Raw genomic sequence first — 17,497 nt, forward strand, 5'->3', positions numbered from 1 at the left:
CTGATGGTAGACCAAATGATAGTAGACGAGTTGGCAATTGGACGAAATGGTATTAAACGAATTGGAAATTAACCATCTCAGCGGCTCAGCCGCTGATCGCGCGAACGCCATGAAAATTGGCATGATCATAGTGTTGGATGTAATCTACAAGGCTATATGGTCAATATTTCCGAGATCAGTCATCAGATTTTTTTTAATGTGAATTATGCTAATTTATGTGTAAATCTTAAATACTTTTGCTCTAATTCACTGTAAAAAGCTCTTAGAATGCTAATTTGTGGTGTAAAAATTCTTTATACCATGCTAACAATTATAAATGAAAAAAATCCTGGTTTGAAAATGAATTTTTGTAGTTTAGTGTGTTATGAATTTCCTATGTATTTCTTTGTTATTCAAACTTTTGTTTTCAGCTGATGCAAGTAAAAATAATCATATCTTTATGAATTAGATGAGAAAATTACTCAATTTACATTGACTTTGTACACAAAATCACGTTTTGGAGCAATTTTGAATCTGACATGCACTCACGTAATGTTGCGTATTTTCAAACCGCATACCCGGGCATCATAAATTTTGTTATAAAAGATGCGCAAGACTTCAAAGTAAAAAGTCAGTGAGCGGTGTTACGGTTCAGGTAATCAGTGAGAAGCCCATGCTACATCAGTGGAATGTATAGGCCCTACAGGAAGATACAATTAGGTGATGAGAATCATTTTCCCCACCCCAATGTAACAAAGCACCGTCCTCACATGTCCAATTTTGAATATACTTTTTTTTTTCTTTTAAACCTTCCAAAATAGTGGAAATATGTAACTCAACAATTTACTTCTCTGAAACACTTCTATTAACATCATGGCTTGAATCTGACATGGTTACTGCATGGGAATTTCTGTCTCAATACCTCTCTCTCCCTCAATCTCCAGCAGGGGTATGGGACGATTATCTAAGAGGGGGTGCTATCTGTGACATTGTTTTTTTTTTGGACAGGCAAAAGAAGGGTTTTCACTCCAAACTGAAGGTGATTTTGGTCAAGAAGTATTTGACAAGCAAAAAACCTTGGTAGTGCTTCACCACCCCCGCTTCCAGAGCTTGTGCACCCTCTCTCTCTTCATTCTTGTCCCTCTCTCTTTCAATCCCCTTCTCTTCTTTTCCCCTTACCTTCTTGCCAATTACCCTTAGGCTTGTCAATGCCAATAGTGGGGTTGTATAAACTTTCTAAACGACCTAAAAGAATTATGATAGTATTTATAAAGTAGATATCAATATATTTTATTAACACTTTTGATAAGCAAAACTTTTACTACACATTAGAATCACATATAGTTTTTTTTTACAATGACCTTGGGATGAAGATAATTGTTTTAGGAGGTATTTCCTATGTTTAGAACTCCTAAATTTGAAATTGCTACATTCATCCAGATTATTGAAAAAAGCACACTAACAAGTGATGTCAATTGTAAAAAAAAATAACAGATATATTCAATATCATGATTGAGTGTGCACACGTTGAAATTAACAGCAATAAATGCCAAATTTTACTCGTAAGAAGATGAAAACAGTCTTCTGTGAATTTTGAAAACAATCTTACACTCGATGTGTTTAATGTGTGCTCACTCAAAGATGACTCGAGGGATAAATTACATCTATCATTTCATTTTTTTTATTTTAGTCAATTAGACATTAAATTATGACAAGTTATTTTCCTCAAAACCATTTTATTCAAAAGTTACACGTTTTTTATTACAATTTCATTTGAGTTACATATTCACCTCGTCACATGTTCAGTCTTTTGTCACTGGTGTACTGTCAAACCCTCAACCACAACTACATCCTAGTCTTGGGAAGTACTACTAGTAGTAGTAGTTTAGATTTGATAGTATCACTTTACTATCACTTTAATCTCTCTCTATTTCTCTATACAGTATAGATCATTTCTAAACACTAACAACACAATAGTCACATACATGTATAAACCACAACTGACAGAATGTACATAAATAGATATGGCATATAATAATTTCTGTGCAAGTACGTAATCATGAACATGTAAAGCATACATTCAATAATAACATTATTGACTTAGAAATTTGTGCTTGTAGATAAACACAGATTACACCCAATTTTAAGAAAAAAGTAGTTGACAAGATTACAAATAAAAGAACGACACAAGTCCATTCAAAGGTCATTTCAAGAGAATAAAGAACAACAAAATGATTTTTGTGGTCATCAGTGTTTCAGTCATTCAGGGCTGGAATTCCAGGATGTGAATTACTCACAAGATGGGGTTATGTATATGGAAAAAGTCCCCACATTTAACTCATTTTGGCCTAGAGATGGACTTAGGTCGTTCTCTATTCATACACCCAGTTACAACATTGCAAGCTATAAGAGCTTTGGAAGCTGTTTCAGTTTGCTGATATCCAGAATGTTTCCCTTGTCTTTTTCATCCCCTGTTAAAGGCATACAAGGCTCCTTATCTCCCTTCCTCAGTTGTCCTAGAACATTTGTAGGCTTACTGTCTGAAGTGACCTTTCCAGTTCTTGGGGTATTAATCCCTTCTGACTGATCGGTAATGATGTCTTTCGGAGGTGTCGGATTGTACGATAGTTTGGTTGGTTTAGATTGCAAGCCACGCTTGATTTCAATTGTTCCTTCTTTAGGTGAGTAAGTTCTGGCAACAGCAGGCGACTTCATAAAGCGTACTGGCGATGGCTTCGCTAAGTGTCCAACCCCTCTTGGCGATGAAGAATCAGCACAGGACACTGCAGCCTCACATCCACTCATCAACCCATACTTCTCCATGTATTTACGACTCGCTAATGACATATTGACGCCGATGCTCGAATCCACATCGCCCCCTCTGCCGCTAGCACCACCATCTTCTCTGATACCAGTAAGAACCGATCTTAGAAGTGGATTCACTCCACCTCGCTTTCCCGGTGTCCTGTCACCTTGGAAACCAGCAGACATCTTGGCTAGTTCACCATCACTGAGATACTTCATGGCGATGGCATTGGCCTCCATGCTCAGATCTGAGGGGTCAAAGGTGAAATCTGCCAGCGAGACATAGTTGATTTGAGGATGAAGATCAGGACTCACATTGTACAGCGATCTGAAATGACACAAGAACAATAGTGGGTGAAACACTTTCTACAAGAGAAATAAACAATAGCATATGGATCTGAATACAGTCCGACCTCTCTTATCCGGCCTCCCCTTATCCGGATCTTCCCAGTCCCAGGTCTTCCGGATAAATCCCTTTTCCGGATTGGTGCTGGTCCCAAAGTGTCCAAATAAGAGAGGTCGGACTGTAAAAATAACTCATTAAATTACATCCAAAAAATGGCATGTAATTCATATGTATAAACAAACAAACTCTTAAATGTCAAAATGTTTTAAAAGGAAACAATATGAACTTGAACCGAATGTTCGGTTCCAAACATTGAGAGGCTTTCTTACCATTCTTATCTAAAGAAAACGGCCTGCATTCTGAACTTGGGTTTGATTTAAACTCTGGTCTGAAGTTGCAGTTTAACTATGGATAGTCAATTGTAACAAAAATCTCCCACAGTTCAAAATCAATTTATCTGCTCATTTGACACTCAAATCATTCATAATTGTCAATAAATAATGACTTAAATTGTATTCTTCACCCTTAAAGCATGAGGAAAGAGCAAATTCACATTAAAAAAATATAATGTAAAAAAACTTTTGACATTTCCAGCTTCCCATCAGTTCAGCAATGACTTCGACCATGGTCTAAGTTAAAGAGAAATTCCAGTAGTTGCAGTAAACACTGATTTCATGAGAAAGTCTGTAAAACAAGGCTTAATTGGCAGTATATCATCGAGGATCTAGATCTGGTACAGTTACATAAACTGAACTTTGTGAAATCCTGAAATCTACGCTGAAAAATGTTCACACTGAAGATCACCAACACAGATAGGCACACGTGGGACAGTGTATTATTATTGCTGGAATAAAGACCCGACGGAAGTGACCGAATCCGCGCTTATTTTGCTTATTTCTCAGCAATTACACAATTTCTTCCAGAATCCTTTGGCACATATTTTTTATTCATACAAACAGACACTTGGGTAGTCATTATATGAGATTCTGTAAAAAGTCATTTTGAGATCGTTACCAAAACTGGAATTTATCTTTAAACTAGACTTCAGAATACGGGACAACAGGTTTTTATTATTTTGTAATCAACTAATTCCCTATTCTGACAGTGGATATTCTTACCTATATAGTGACCTGTCCGTAATGGTGATATCAGTGCTATGAAGGTTGATACCAAGCTTCTGCAGTTCATCTAAGGTAGCCATTGATATGTCAGGCAAGGCCCTAGGCAGATCAGGTTCATCTGAAGGCACAGGGTCTGGTGTGGGAGGTTGGTCAGTGCTATCAGAATGCAACAATTCTTGAACCTGACCCTGATCAAATAGAAAGCATGGGTAAATTAAATGGGATTTGCAAGGTGATAGTTAACTTTGGATGGCTTTATATTTCATAGAATACCAGAAATATTCCATTCGTTGTGGCCAATATTCCACTCCTCTGTGATTCATGGAATATTCTTGGAAAATTTCTGGTATTCCATTGAGCCATCCAATATCATATAATTATAACCAAGAAGTCCAAAACAGAATTAATGAACTTTCAGATGGAAACATCTTGTTTCTAAACTTATTCACAGGCTGCAAAAATAGAAAAAAAAAATTAATCTCCTTAACAGGCTAGAACATAGAGCAACAAACTGTCTCACTTACCAGTAGATTATCATAGAATCTTTTCTCATCCCGATACAGTAAGCTTGGACTTGCCATGTTGACTCCCTTTTCTTCCTCTGTATCTCTCTTTTCATCTTCTTCTTCATCAGAATCGCTGCTCTCTTCATCTGACACTTGAGGGCGGGGTGGAGCATAGGTACTAGCGCTCTCCCCTAGGGTGGGGCTGCTAAGGTTGGCTCCGTAGATGTGGGCTGATTCATCCTGGCTCCTATCTGGGCTCTGTCTTGGGGTGTGTGGCTCACTGCAGTAAAACATGAACATACACTAGGTTCAAATATCATTGTGAAAGAAAACCAACATGAATTATGCCCTTGGGAATCAGAAACTTGGTAATGAGTGACAAAATCACTAATACTGACTCCTTCAGTAAAGGAACTTTGATTGCATAACAAATAGCCTAAAATGGCACGAGTATAAAAGTGAGAAGTCACCGAGATAATAATTTCAATCATCCTTTTCTTCTAAAATCATCTGAAAAGATACATTGTTTTCCACTTCCTAAGCATTTCATCCAGCTTTGTAAAATGCAAGCAAAAGAAATATATGACAGAATAATATCAGCATGTCGACACACAAATCATTTTCAAGGCTCGCTCTACGAAAAACACACAGAGTAAAACATTAGTCCTTTTAAGTCACTGTCACATTATTTCCAATGCTTGAAATAAATGACTAACCTTGATCGAGGTGAACGTGATGACGTCTGAGAAGGTTCTGGGCAACTGCTAATGCTGATACTATCGACCATCTCCACCACTCTCTCAGTCTGGTGAAGGGTATTAGAGTGAAGCCCCTTGACATCATCAGATTGGGTACCTACAGGGGTGGAGGTAGACTCGGGAGCAGGCATAGCTGCAGATCCAGGAGTAGGTATGGATGGATGTCTGGTATCCTTAGGGTCAGATTCCACAGGAGGTGAACCAGGGAATTCAGAGACCAAAGGTGCAGAGCAGAACAAGCTCTGACCAGTGTTCACAGCCATGCTACACATTACAGGGCTTGGCAAGGGGAACCCTGTGGATGTTGTAGCAGTTCTGGTAGATACAGGACTGGCAGGAGCTGCACACGCAGTACCTCTCACATGAAGTCCTTTGGGAGAGGACAAACCCAAAGATGGAGATTGTGGGTTGATTCCAGGATTGGAATGGAGTGGACCTGTACCAGGAGGAACGTTGTGACCAGGTGATTCCTGCATATAAAGGTTATGAGCCCCTTGAGAAGTAGCAGGAGGTGCCAACAGTCCCAGTGGTGAAGGTGTGGGAGGCTGGGGTATGTGTGCTTGAAGAAGCAATTTAATCTGCAAACGAAATAAGAGGTTGGTTGGTCATAATTATATTTAGTATCAACGAATTTGACTACTGCATCTTTCAGATTATCAAATTTATCAAAGATAGTCCTTTACTTACAACCTTATTGGGTATCCATGTACATCTCTCTAGAATGACTTCATCTAAACAATCAAAAGTTTCTTGAAGATTATTCTTTTCATGTGAATATCAGTTACTGAAAATAACGGTATGTCCTTACATCCAATTCATTCAACCTTAAATCACTGAATATGAATACCTGTTCCTGAAGCTGTTGAATCATCTCCTCTTGTCTCTTTAGTTGTTCCATTGTCCGGATGTCCATACCAGACAGTTCTTTTGACGTACCTCCCATTGTACCAGCATCACTTCTGGCTTTATTGTCCTTCACATTCCCAGCAGTCACACCTTCAATGTGCCGAGTCTGATCATGCGATGGAGATTGTACAAGTCCTTCATCGGCTGTGGCCATTGGGTGTGGGTGGCCTTGGATGGAGGTGGTCTTTGGTGAACATTCAGAAGGAAAACCAGTTGTTACACCACCTTGTTGGTGATTAGAAGCATCAGCATAGAACTCTCCTTCAGATGGAATATATTCTGGCAGAGTATTATAGCCTTCAGAGGGTATGTTAGAATATCCATGTGCTTCTGCATGCTGGACATTGACTGGCGAGTGGTGATACCTGTTATGAGTGTCGGGCTGATGGGTTTGGAGGACAATGTCGGTACCAACCAAGTGAACATCACCTGATTGTTGCAGAGGCTGATTGGAAGATGGTTGGACATTCCTTTCGACTTCATCTTCAGAAGATTTTGGCTGCTGTACTGGCTTCTTACTTGACTGTTGCTGCAGGCTACGTACTGATGATCTGTCTTGACCACCATGAGATACAGAAGGTCTTCCTTTGTTAGGTCTATTAGTATGTCTTTGATGAAGGCCATAGCCTGAAGACTGAACTTTGCTCTTCATTTGATTTGTTCTTTTAACTGCATTTTGTGTTTCAGCGCTATGACCCGCTTTGTTTCGGGCATTTTCCAATTCTTGGCCATTCAGAGGTCGAAGTGGACCAGGTCGATTCTGCCTTTTGGTCTGATCAGTTCCTTTCATTCCTGGAGGATGTTGTCCTGAGAGAGGAGTCTTTGAGGTACCATGAAGTCTTGTCATGCGAGAATCCTCACTCTGACCACCAAGACGTTGCCTCTGAACAGGATGGTGGTCAGGTTGTTGTTTAGGATGGACATTAGCAGAGACTTGGTTAGTGGTCGTATGGTCGGTCGGGTCACAGAAACTGTCAGATATGAAAGAGAGCTCGGGAACTGATGGCATTACCGAAGGGCTCTGAAATTGTAAATGAACATAAGATTGATTTGAGATCGAGGAATAAACAAACACCAACCTGCAAAAATATCAAGTTCGTCATCAAATGAATTATCCACACTTGAATTTTGACCAACATGGATACAACTACAATAAGAGAGATAAAGCTTTAATACACATATCTTAAATAAACAAAATTTAAAATTTAATCTTCTTCTGAAAGTGCATGATTCCTTCCTTATCTTTCTTACTCTTTCCTTTTCATGTTTAGCCTCTTCCTCAGTTTTGGCAATTAAAGTGACTTTGGAGGTAGACCAGCCCCCTCACTCCAATCAAATAATTAATACTACTTATGAATAATACTCCACTTTCTATCACGTTCAATACATCAGTATGTCTCTAAGCACTTTACATACAGTATACTAATTTCCCCAGCTCACTGGATCCAGGCTGGCCCTAACACAATGAATGCGGTGTAGCGGTTCTGACTCTCACCTTGTAATCAGAGGGTCGTGTGTTCGAATCCCACCATGGTCTAGCGTCCTTTGGCAAGGCGTCAATCCACACTTTGCCACTCTCACCCACGTGCTAATTGGGTACCGGTAGGAAACAACCGTCATTGTGGTTGGTTTAGCAAGTTTGCGCCTAACAGGCTGCTTGAAATGCTATGAATCCAGTGACCGGGTAATAATAATTGTGAAGCGCTTTGAACAGTCGTAGATTGATAAAGCGCTCTATAAATGCCAATTATTATTATTATTAATGCACTTTCCCCACTCCCTGGGAAGCAATCCAACAAGAATTTCAACTCAAATTGCTTTGCATACTACATTGGCTCTCTTATCATGTTAGGTACCCATTTTGACACCTGGGTAAAGAGTAGCAAAATTTGAACTGACACCTTGCTAAAGGAAACTAGACTGCAGTGATATCCAAACACACAACTCTTTGATTACAAGACAAGTGTCAGAATGACTATATTAGCATCACACTTCCAATGACAAAAAGGAAAAGCTAAAAATATGGATTATATTGTACTAGTTCATGAATTTGTACTACGAGCAAACGGCACTGACTGAAAACCCAAATACAGTACCTTATCTAATATAGGCTTTGGACTTGGTCTGGGCATCAGATGAGATTCTTCTGTTGACATGCTATCAGCAGCAGTGCTCCTTCTTCTACTATTACTTGACCTACGATGTTTGTGAGTCAGCCGTGATAGAGACTGCATGAAGAGGGACTTACTGGGTCCACTACGGGCTGGTGTAAGCTCCATCTCTACTGGGGGTTTCCCCTTAGCACGAGCATGCTGTGTGGAGAGTTGGGAAATCAACATGTCAGGTGAGAAGTGGAATATGATGTAACATAACACATATATAAATACCAAAACATAAGAAAAAAAATATACACTTAACCCTAATAAGATGGGTGGCGCAATTCAGCACCCCTACATTTTTTAGTGGTGAATCTGCAATTCAAAAAAGCTGGCGCCCCACCATGCTGCAATTTTTTCTTTCAAATCTTGGAGAAAAAAAATTTAGACCAAATTTGTGTGGTTCCAAAATCATGCAAGTGCATTTCGACCCAAAATTGCTTTTTAAAAATGTGAATTTGTGTACAAATCCAATGCAAATTGTAATGTATCAAAATTCATAGATGTATCATTATTTTTCCTTTTACTGATTAAACACAATTTCAACTCGTTTATAGTCAGAATAAAGCCACAGATGATTTCTAGTGAAAAAACAAAACATTGAAAAACAAAGAAATGCATCAGAAATTATTAAAAAAACTAAAATAAAAGAAAAAAATTGTGATATGGAATTTTTATAAGCATATTTGATCAGAATTCTACAAACAATATGTGAATAAGAAATAGAACTCTGGGGGGCCTTGTTTACTTAGTAGATCAAACTTTTGATTATATGCATAAATTAGCAAAGTTAATTAGTAATGAGATTTTTCGAATGATTAGTTTGCACAGTTCTGTACATTACGCCATGGATAACACGCGTACCAAATTTCGTCACTATTGCACAGTCGGCGGCTGAGATCGTAAGGGGGGGGGGCTGGGTACAAGTTTCCTATACTGAGTGGAAGAATGCCTTCAGTCAATGGAGATGTAATGAACCAAGACGTAGTATAAAGCAGAACAATCATCAACAAAATGAAACAGAGACTGAAGATTTCAGTCTAGGGTTACAGGAGGCTATACCTTGAACACATGAAGGTTTTCCCGACAGCCCACAAGCATAAACCTTGGTTCCTGATCTGACTTCACCATGCATTCATAGAAGAGAGGATGACGGGATGTACAAGTAAACATAACCACAAGAAATCCACCATTCGGAGAAGAAACTCTGCAAAAAAAAAATTAGAGTTTTGGGTCGTTGAGAAATAAGTTTGAAAAGGTTCTATAGTTTGCACACTCATGTTTCTATTCATACGGATACAGGAAAATTACTAAGGGTAGCAAATCATTAGCTTATTAAAGTTCAATTGAGTTTACAATTTTATGATGTATAACAAATACATTTGTCATCATGAAATCTCCCCCCCCCCCCAACCAGATTCTGTACTATTTGATAATGTTTAAAAATTCTTATCAAGAATAAAGATGGCGTTTGGGTAGCTGTCACAACTGAATAATTAACATTCCCAATGCTCCACATGTATTCTGAACTTATGATAATTAGTTTAAAGTGATTTCTATGATCCATTTAAGATAATAATAATTCTTACAGTTTATATATCACCTGTATAGAACTAACAATTTATACAGTGCGTCCCAGAAAAAACGAAACCGAGATTTAGCGATGATTTATCATAACTGAATCACAAATACAATAGACAAATGACCTACCAATGTAAAGCTTAGAATCTCCTCTTTCATCTGATATTACTTAGATTATTCCTCATTCATGCATGAGTGAGCAAAAACAATTTGAAGAAAGGATACCAAAAACTCATTTGGCGGGGGGTATCTGAATTTTAAAAAGAAAATCACATGCCTAAAAAGTTCAATATCTGCTCTTTAAATTGATACCTTAATCACTAAAAATGGTCAAGAAGTAAAAAAGTAACGTTCCCTCGAAACAATGCTTGTATTTCCATAATTTCATTAAATAAACGTGTTTTCACCGGTTTCCCACAGAAGCTATCGCATGGTTAACAAAAGACTTTATGCATGGCTGATCGTCAACAAAACGGAGTGTCATGAGTTTGAACGCTAGCCTGTAAAACCTCTTCATTTTATGAAATTATTGAAATTCAAGCCTTATTTCAAATAACCAGAACTTTCTTATTTCTTGACCATTTTCTTTAATTGAGGTATCAAATTAAAGAGCAGATATTGAACTTTTTAGAAATGTGGTTTTCTTTTTGAAACCCAGATACAGCCCGCCAAATGACTTTTTGGTATCCCCTCTTCAAATTGTTTTTGCTCACTCATGCGTGAATGAGAAATAATCTAAGTAATTTCAGATCAAAGAGGAGATTCTAAGCTTTACAATGGTAGGTCATTTGTCTATTGTATTTGTGATTAAGTTATGATAAATCATCGATAAATCTCGGTTTCGTTTTTTGTGGGACGCACTGTATAGCACTTATATATTCTGTTTCTAAGCACTTAACATTGCAATTATTATTACCTTGGTCATCAGATCCTGTCATTTCTGCACACAATGTATACACCCTCTCTACTCCCTGGGGAGCATTCCAACAAGAGTTCTGAGTCTCAATTGCTAGGCATATTACATAGGCTTTCATATTCTACCGGGTACCTATTTAACACCTGGGTGGGGAGTGGCAAAGTGTGGATTGACACCTTATCAAAGGTGGGATTCGAACACACGACCCTCTGATTACAAGGCAAGAGTCCAAACTACGATGCTTCCACATCTCTTTATCTGGATATCTGCAACTTACCTTTCGTGTATGCCATTACTATGGAGATAACGTAAACAGGCTGACCACACAACTGGATTAGACATCTGAGTTATACCACTCAACCATCTGAAAAAAAAAATAATAATATAACATTAAAATAGGAACAATTGGTTTAGTTTTAAGAGGCACAATCAAGACACAAATATTTGAAAAATCAAAACTGGTCTACCTATAACTAAATGATAAATATTCAATAAATTTTCAAATAATTCTATCTCTTGTCTCCATTTTAACAAAAAAATTTAGGGTGTCTTTTTGACAACTTAAAATCAATGGGAAAATGCAAGTTTTTCTTTTCTATTTGAAAATGAATCCAATAATATTAATAATAATATGCAAGATTAATATAATGCTTACATATGGCTAAGAAATTTGAGAAATTAATCCAGCTAAATACCTCATCTATAACTACTCATAGGTCAATATAAAACATTAAATTTCATGAAAATCATAACTCAACCATCTTTCAAACTGGATCCCCTCATTTACGCAAGACTGAACACACAACAGACACAATGCACATTACATTTAAAATCACAGGTCAGCAAGTCCAAGTCAAGAATATAAAAACAGATCACTATCAATTGTGTTGTAGATGGATGTTCAAGCACAGACACAGTGCATAGCTCATCCATCCAAGTTATTGTCCAAACAAAATGTCAAAAAACCAAGCAAGATTGCAAAGCTACAGACTAAGAGATAATTTCTAAAATAAATTACGAATTGAAAGCTAAAACTTACATGCCAACAAGAGGTATCGTACTGGCCTTAGGATCACTTTCAAGAAGAAGCAGCAGTTTCCTTGTCTCATCCATGCTTAGAAATCTACAATCAGAGGAACAAAATCAATTAAAATTTCTAATGCTCTCAAAGTTCCATGGATTGGTCACTTTAGGAAGTACAGTCAAAATTTAAAAAATCATTTCGGACATAGTTGTAAAAAGCTTTTTTTTCTTTTTTTTTTAACAAAAATCATAAAGGTGGACCATGGTCTTGTTAAAGATGTATATATCCAAACATGAAAACAATCTTGCTCAATATACATTTAAGTATTAAAAGTCAAAGGAAATATATAAGTTTAAAATATGAGCTTACATTAGTTAACTGCTATTCAGGTACAGTATAAATAGTAATATTCCAATTAATGAGACAAATAGAAAGAGAAAAATACTTCAAATATAAAGCACTGTCAAATCACACTATTTCAGCCAGTATTATGTGAGCCTTGAACAGTGCTCAAAGACAACTCCATTAAATCAATGACACAAACATAAATAAGAAATATACATGAATGAGCTGTTTTACCCTGTTTTGTACGAGCCTTGGACATCACTCAAAGACAAGGGACCCATAAGATTTCTGGCTAAAGCAGTTGGAATGATAGGAATGGACTTCACTGGACAGCCGGTAAAGGAAGTCGACACTGACACAGCTCCAAAATGAAGACCGAGTGTGATGTCATCTGTATTGCTATGGCAACGACATAGGGCACGAAGGGTCAAATATTTGGCAGGGTCAACCGATCCATGAATGGTTAGACTGCTTTCAAGAAGCTGAAAGAATGAAGAAATGTATACATGGGTTTAGCTTGAAAAACAACATTCTTTTTACTTCTGATGACGATGGTGTTGATAAGAAGTACATGTAATTGGTTCATCAAATTATTACAAATAGATTAACAGTTTTATATTCTCACGTATATAAGAAAGACCAGCATTGACTTTCCATACTTTAGCTGTTTATAAACTTTATATTAATCCAGACCCACACACCTCCCCACTACCCCCCCCCCCCCCACTCTGATTACTAATTGTCTTGAATGCAACAATGAAATCATCTAAAGTGTGTGTAGCTAATACATCAGCATCTCCGGGGATGATTTATGAGGAACAATGAGATTACCACTCCCCCTCCCCTCCATCTATCCTTCCTTTCCACCCCCCCCCCCCCATCACTAATTATCTTGAATGCAGCAATGAAATCATCTGATAGATGCATAGCTGATATATCAGCATCTCCTAGAAAAAGGAACGATGAAATCACCCCCTCCACCCCCCTTAGCCTCCCCCTCCTCACCCCCCCCCCTCCTCACCCCCCCCCCCTACTCTGATTACTAACTACCTTGAATGCAGCAATGAAATCATCTGATGTGTGCGTAGCTGATATGTCAGCATCTCCTAGGAAGGTTGTCAGAGGAACAACAAAATCAGCTGGTAGCTTAGCGGTTGGGAGACGGGTGTTACGACCAGGAACATCACGTCCAGGATCAAAACGATCTAAAGACATGGTCAAGCCTTCTTCATCTATGAAACAAGGACAATGGTGAGAGAACTAAATGCCTTCCTGGGTTATGCATGTATATTTTAGAGGGCAGTTTTCTCTCAATAACCAAGTCAGGCTATGACCTGTGCATCCGTTCATGAAGCTTGTCAGCACTGTTCGCTTTCAAGGTCACCCCAGCAAAAAAAATGGATTTTATTAGATATAGAAAATTCAAACAAGCCTAACTGAAGGGCACTGAAAATGTCATCAAATTCAGATGTAAATAGCAAAGTTTGAAGTTTCACTTAGATTTATAAAATGTTTATAGCACATCCTAGGCCCCGTAATACACAGGTTAGCGATTAATCGGTAAATGAAATGCCCCCGACTAGGAACCAATCAAAATTGATCTTTCAAATTAGCGATTAAACACTAACTTTTGTGTTACTGGGCCCTAGTCAGTATGAAAATGAAAGAACCGATGGCATCACCAACTCAATATTTCTCTTAATATTTCATTATTAGAAATATAGAATGTCGCAATTTCTATGTCACATTTGATGTTGATTAAGTTTTCAGCATTATACTTTCTTGATTTTTTTCTGTTCATTCAAATCAACTTTTGCTGGGGTGGACTTTAACTTTAAAGTAGAGAGAGCTTCTCCACCGGCCAAAACCAAATACATGAATGTTAACATTTCAGCTTAACTCTAAGACACCGTTCTCACTACCTTCCTAAAACTAGTTTAGTGGACACTAGTTTAACGTGTAATGAGAACAGTCGAAACGATCTTAGAAGCGATCTTCCAAACCGGTTCATGAAACCGCCTCGCGATGTAGTTTTGAAGATCGCTTTGCCTTGTTAAACGTGTTTTAGCGTGAAAACACAATCGTTCTTCAAGAAGCGATCTTCGCACATTTTGAGCACGCTACTCCGCACAACAGGTGTAGAATGCCTACACAGCGGTTTCAAATTTTGTGCGAAATGTGTCAGCCCACTGAGAGCATTCCCACAGCAACAAGATCACTTTGCTTGAAGTGATTTTGAAAAACACTATCATGTGATTAAATGGGAATGCTAGCAAAGCGATCTTCCAAGCTGGTTTCCTGAACCGGTTTCCAATAAACTAGTTTTAGAAAGCGTAATGAGAACGGGGTCTAAGTCACACTTTACTCTTTGTGAAACACCCCCAAAACCCTATAAATTGTTTAAAATCATGAAACAGACTTCAACTGCATTCACATCGGTAGATGAAGGACTTGTTTTGCCCATTATGGTAGTCAAACTTGCACTCTCCCTCGAATCATTTATCACTGTAATATATCAGGGGAGCGGTTTCATGAAAAGTCTTGTCAGTGATTTTTTTCTCTGTAACTTGTTATCAGTCAATCAGATGCAAGGGTGTTAATAGCTTGTAGCAGTTATCAGAGAAAATCACTGACAAATCTCTTCATGAAATGCTCTCCCTTTTTTACCTGGATCTACCGTGATTGTTCCAACCAAGAATCCATGATATGGTTGACTAGTAGCTTGAAGGGCATGCCTGTGAGCTAGCCGTACTGCTGCTTCAGATACGCATAGAGATATATTCCTGAAATAATAATGATAAACATATTAAAGTGAGATGCCATATAAGGGTCGGACCTCTGTATCTTTTGAAAAATTGACATATCTCGCTTATAGTAGCAACTAGAAAGTATGAAGAGAGTGCCCCGTTGGAATCGTATCAGAACAGTCGCACTGTAGATGGTCGAAATTGAGATTCTTTCCTTTAACTTCAGGATGATTGGCAAGTCAACGATTCACTTTAATTTCATAGATTTGGTACCAGGAGACATATAGTACAATGCCAGAGATCAAAGACATTAAACATTAGAAACAGATAATTTTTCAAATTTTTAAGCATCATTTATTCAATATCCCCCCCCCCAAAAAAAAAAAAGTGGATTATTAGAGAAAAAGGGTTTCTTACCAGTGAAAAAAGTAAAAGAAGGAAAGGGAGAGGGGGAATGGAGAGGAGAAGGGAGGAAAATGACATGGAGGATAGATAGATAGATAGATAGATAGATAGATAGATAGATAGATAGATAGATAGATAGATAGATAGATAGATAGATAGATAGATAGATAGATAGATAGATAGATAGATAGATAGATAGATAGATAGATAGATAGATAGATAGATAGATAGATAGATAGATAGATAGATAGATAGATAGATAGATAGATAGATAGATAGATAGATAGATAGATAGATAGATAGATAGATAGATAGATAGATAGATAGATAGATAGATAGATAGATAGATAGATAGATAGATAGATAGATAGATAGATAGATAGATAGATAGATAGATAGATAGATAGATAGATAGATAGATAGATAGATAGATAGATAGATAGATAGATAGATAGATAGATAGATAGATAGATAGATAGATAGATAGATAGATAGATAGATAGATAGATAGATAGATAGATAGATAGATAGATAGATAGATAGATAGATAGATAGATAGATAGATAGATAGATAGATAGATAGATAGATAGATAGATAGATAGATAGATAGATAGATAGATAGATAGATAGATAGATAGATAGATAGATAGATAGATAGATAGATGATACAGCAAACACATACCTCCTGTGCATTGGATGTAGATTGATTGAAGAACCTATTGGGGTTTGGTCCCTGCATGAATGATAGAAATACCAATGAATCACTACAAACAAATCTGATAGTGGCGTTTTAAATTGTACATAACAATTGGTATCATTAAAAGAGCTATCAATAATTTGCTATCATAAACTATAGATGTTTTCAAATCAGTTACATGTAATATGTGCCTTCAGGTCAGAAGAAAGAGTTTGTGTTAACTGCCAAATCTTAAGAATTTTTACAACACTTGTTTCTCTTTGTTTAGTTTTGTCTTCTGTTCATTTGTTCATTTTTTAGAAGTACATGCTAAAATTTTCTAAATCATTTTTTGACTTGCTTCGTCTGTTCTTTAGATTTTGTAGCAACAAACATCTTTTCTCTCCCCAAAAGAAAACTGGGAAATGCCATAAAATAATCAACCTTTTTGTACAACTGACCCCATTTTTCTCAAGTTTTACTTCACTTCATAAACTGACCAGGACATGGTCCTTTGAGAACATTAGACTGTCAAAAAAATAAAAAATCAGAGACACAAAATTTCATGAAGGTCCCACATTAGGGGGTTGGATGTACATATTTTATGGAATTGCCCAACTGTTTCACACATATTTAGAAGATTTGACTCACCAGAGAATATTCTTGGTCAAAGGAAATTTGAAGACATTTTGTTTAATTGCAGGTTTCTGCTTGTTGCTGCTTGGATGTTTAGACGGAGGAGGCGGAAAATATGAAGAGCGCGGATGAGGACCCTGGACACTCTCCATCATCATTCATTTTATCTTGGAAAATAAAGAAAGTTTGAGAAAGAAAATAAATTCAGATAGCAGTCCATTCATACTTACTCCTTACTTGATTAAAAACATATGTTTGATTGGTTTTTGTAATGTTTTTTAGTTGAATGAGTGTATCATTTTGTCTTCAAATGCACATGGTCTAGTGCTTAAAGCAACAGATCGAAGCTCTACGCCGCCATGTCACAAATTTGCAATGGCACAGGTTTGAATCATTGATGGATGACATTATTTCAGTAATAAATTGAAAACAATATCGTTTGTTAGTTTGAAATTACAGGCTTTAATGACCTGAAAAATAGTGTTAAATGACTCTGATTAGATTGAATACCCTCATGATGGTAGACATCTCGGAGAAGAATAATCATGCAAAAAAAAGGTGACATATGACCTTGAAGAGAGAATAGTGT

The 17,497-nt window shown here is 37.2% G+C and overlaps 1 protein-coding gene across 1 annotated transcript; it reads right to left on the reverse strand.

Moving 5' to 3' along the window:
- Window positions 1-1,253: 1,253 nt before the first annotated feature.
- On the reverse strand, window positions 1,254-17,086 carry LOC129271272 (SCL-interrupting locus protein homolog). The gene is made up of 14 exons (XM_064106450.1): window positions 16,924-17,086; window positions 16,279-16,329; window positions 15,111-15,226; window positions 13,494-13,675; window positions 12,678-12,925; window positions 12,114-12,197; window positions 11,352-11,438; window positions 9,640-9,784; window positions 8,518-8,733; window positions 6,363-7,442; window positions 5,474-6,093; window positions 4,776-5,037; window positions 4,249-4,439; window positions 1,254-3,112 (listed from the first exon to the last, which is right to left on the reverse strand). The coding sequence occupies exons 1-14, from the start codon at window positions 17,064-17,066 to the stop codon at window positions 2,383-2,385; spliced, it is 4,155 nt and encodes a 1,384-aa protein (XP_063962520.1). The 5' UTR covers window positions 17,067-17,086; the 3' UTR covers window positions 1,254-2,382.
- Window positions 17,087-17,497: the final 411 nt, after the last annotated feature.

Source organism: Lytechinus pictus, chromosome 11, assembly GCF_037042905.1.
Source record: "Lytechinus pictus isolate F3 Inbred chromosome 11, Lp3.0, whole genome shotgun sequence".
Taxonomy (NCBI): domain Eukaryota; kingdom Metazoa; phylum Echinodermata; class Echinoidea; order Temnopleuroida; family Toxopneustidae; genus Lytechinus; species Lytechinus pictus.

What these genes read in the sequence shown, in the direction of transcription:
- LOC129271272 (XM_064106450.1), bottom strand. Translation starts at nt 17,066, where the DNA reads ATGATGATGGAGAGTGTCCAGGGTCCTCATCCGCGCTCTTCATATTTT. An exon ending in AGTAATGGCATACACGAAAG is followed by an intron (nt 9,785 to 11,351) that starts GTAAGTTGCAGA and finishes TTTTTTTTGCAG; the next exon opens with AGTTTCTTCTCCGAATGGTG. An exon ending in ACGGACAGGTCACTATATAG is followed by an intron (nt 3,113 to 4,248) that starts GTAAGAATATCC and finishes GTGTCATTTCAG; the next exon opens with ATCGCTGTACAATGTGAGTC.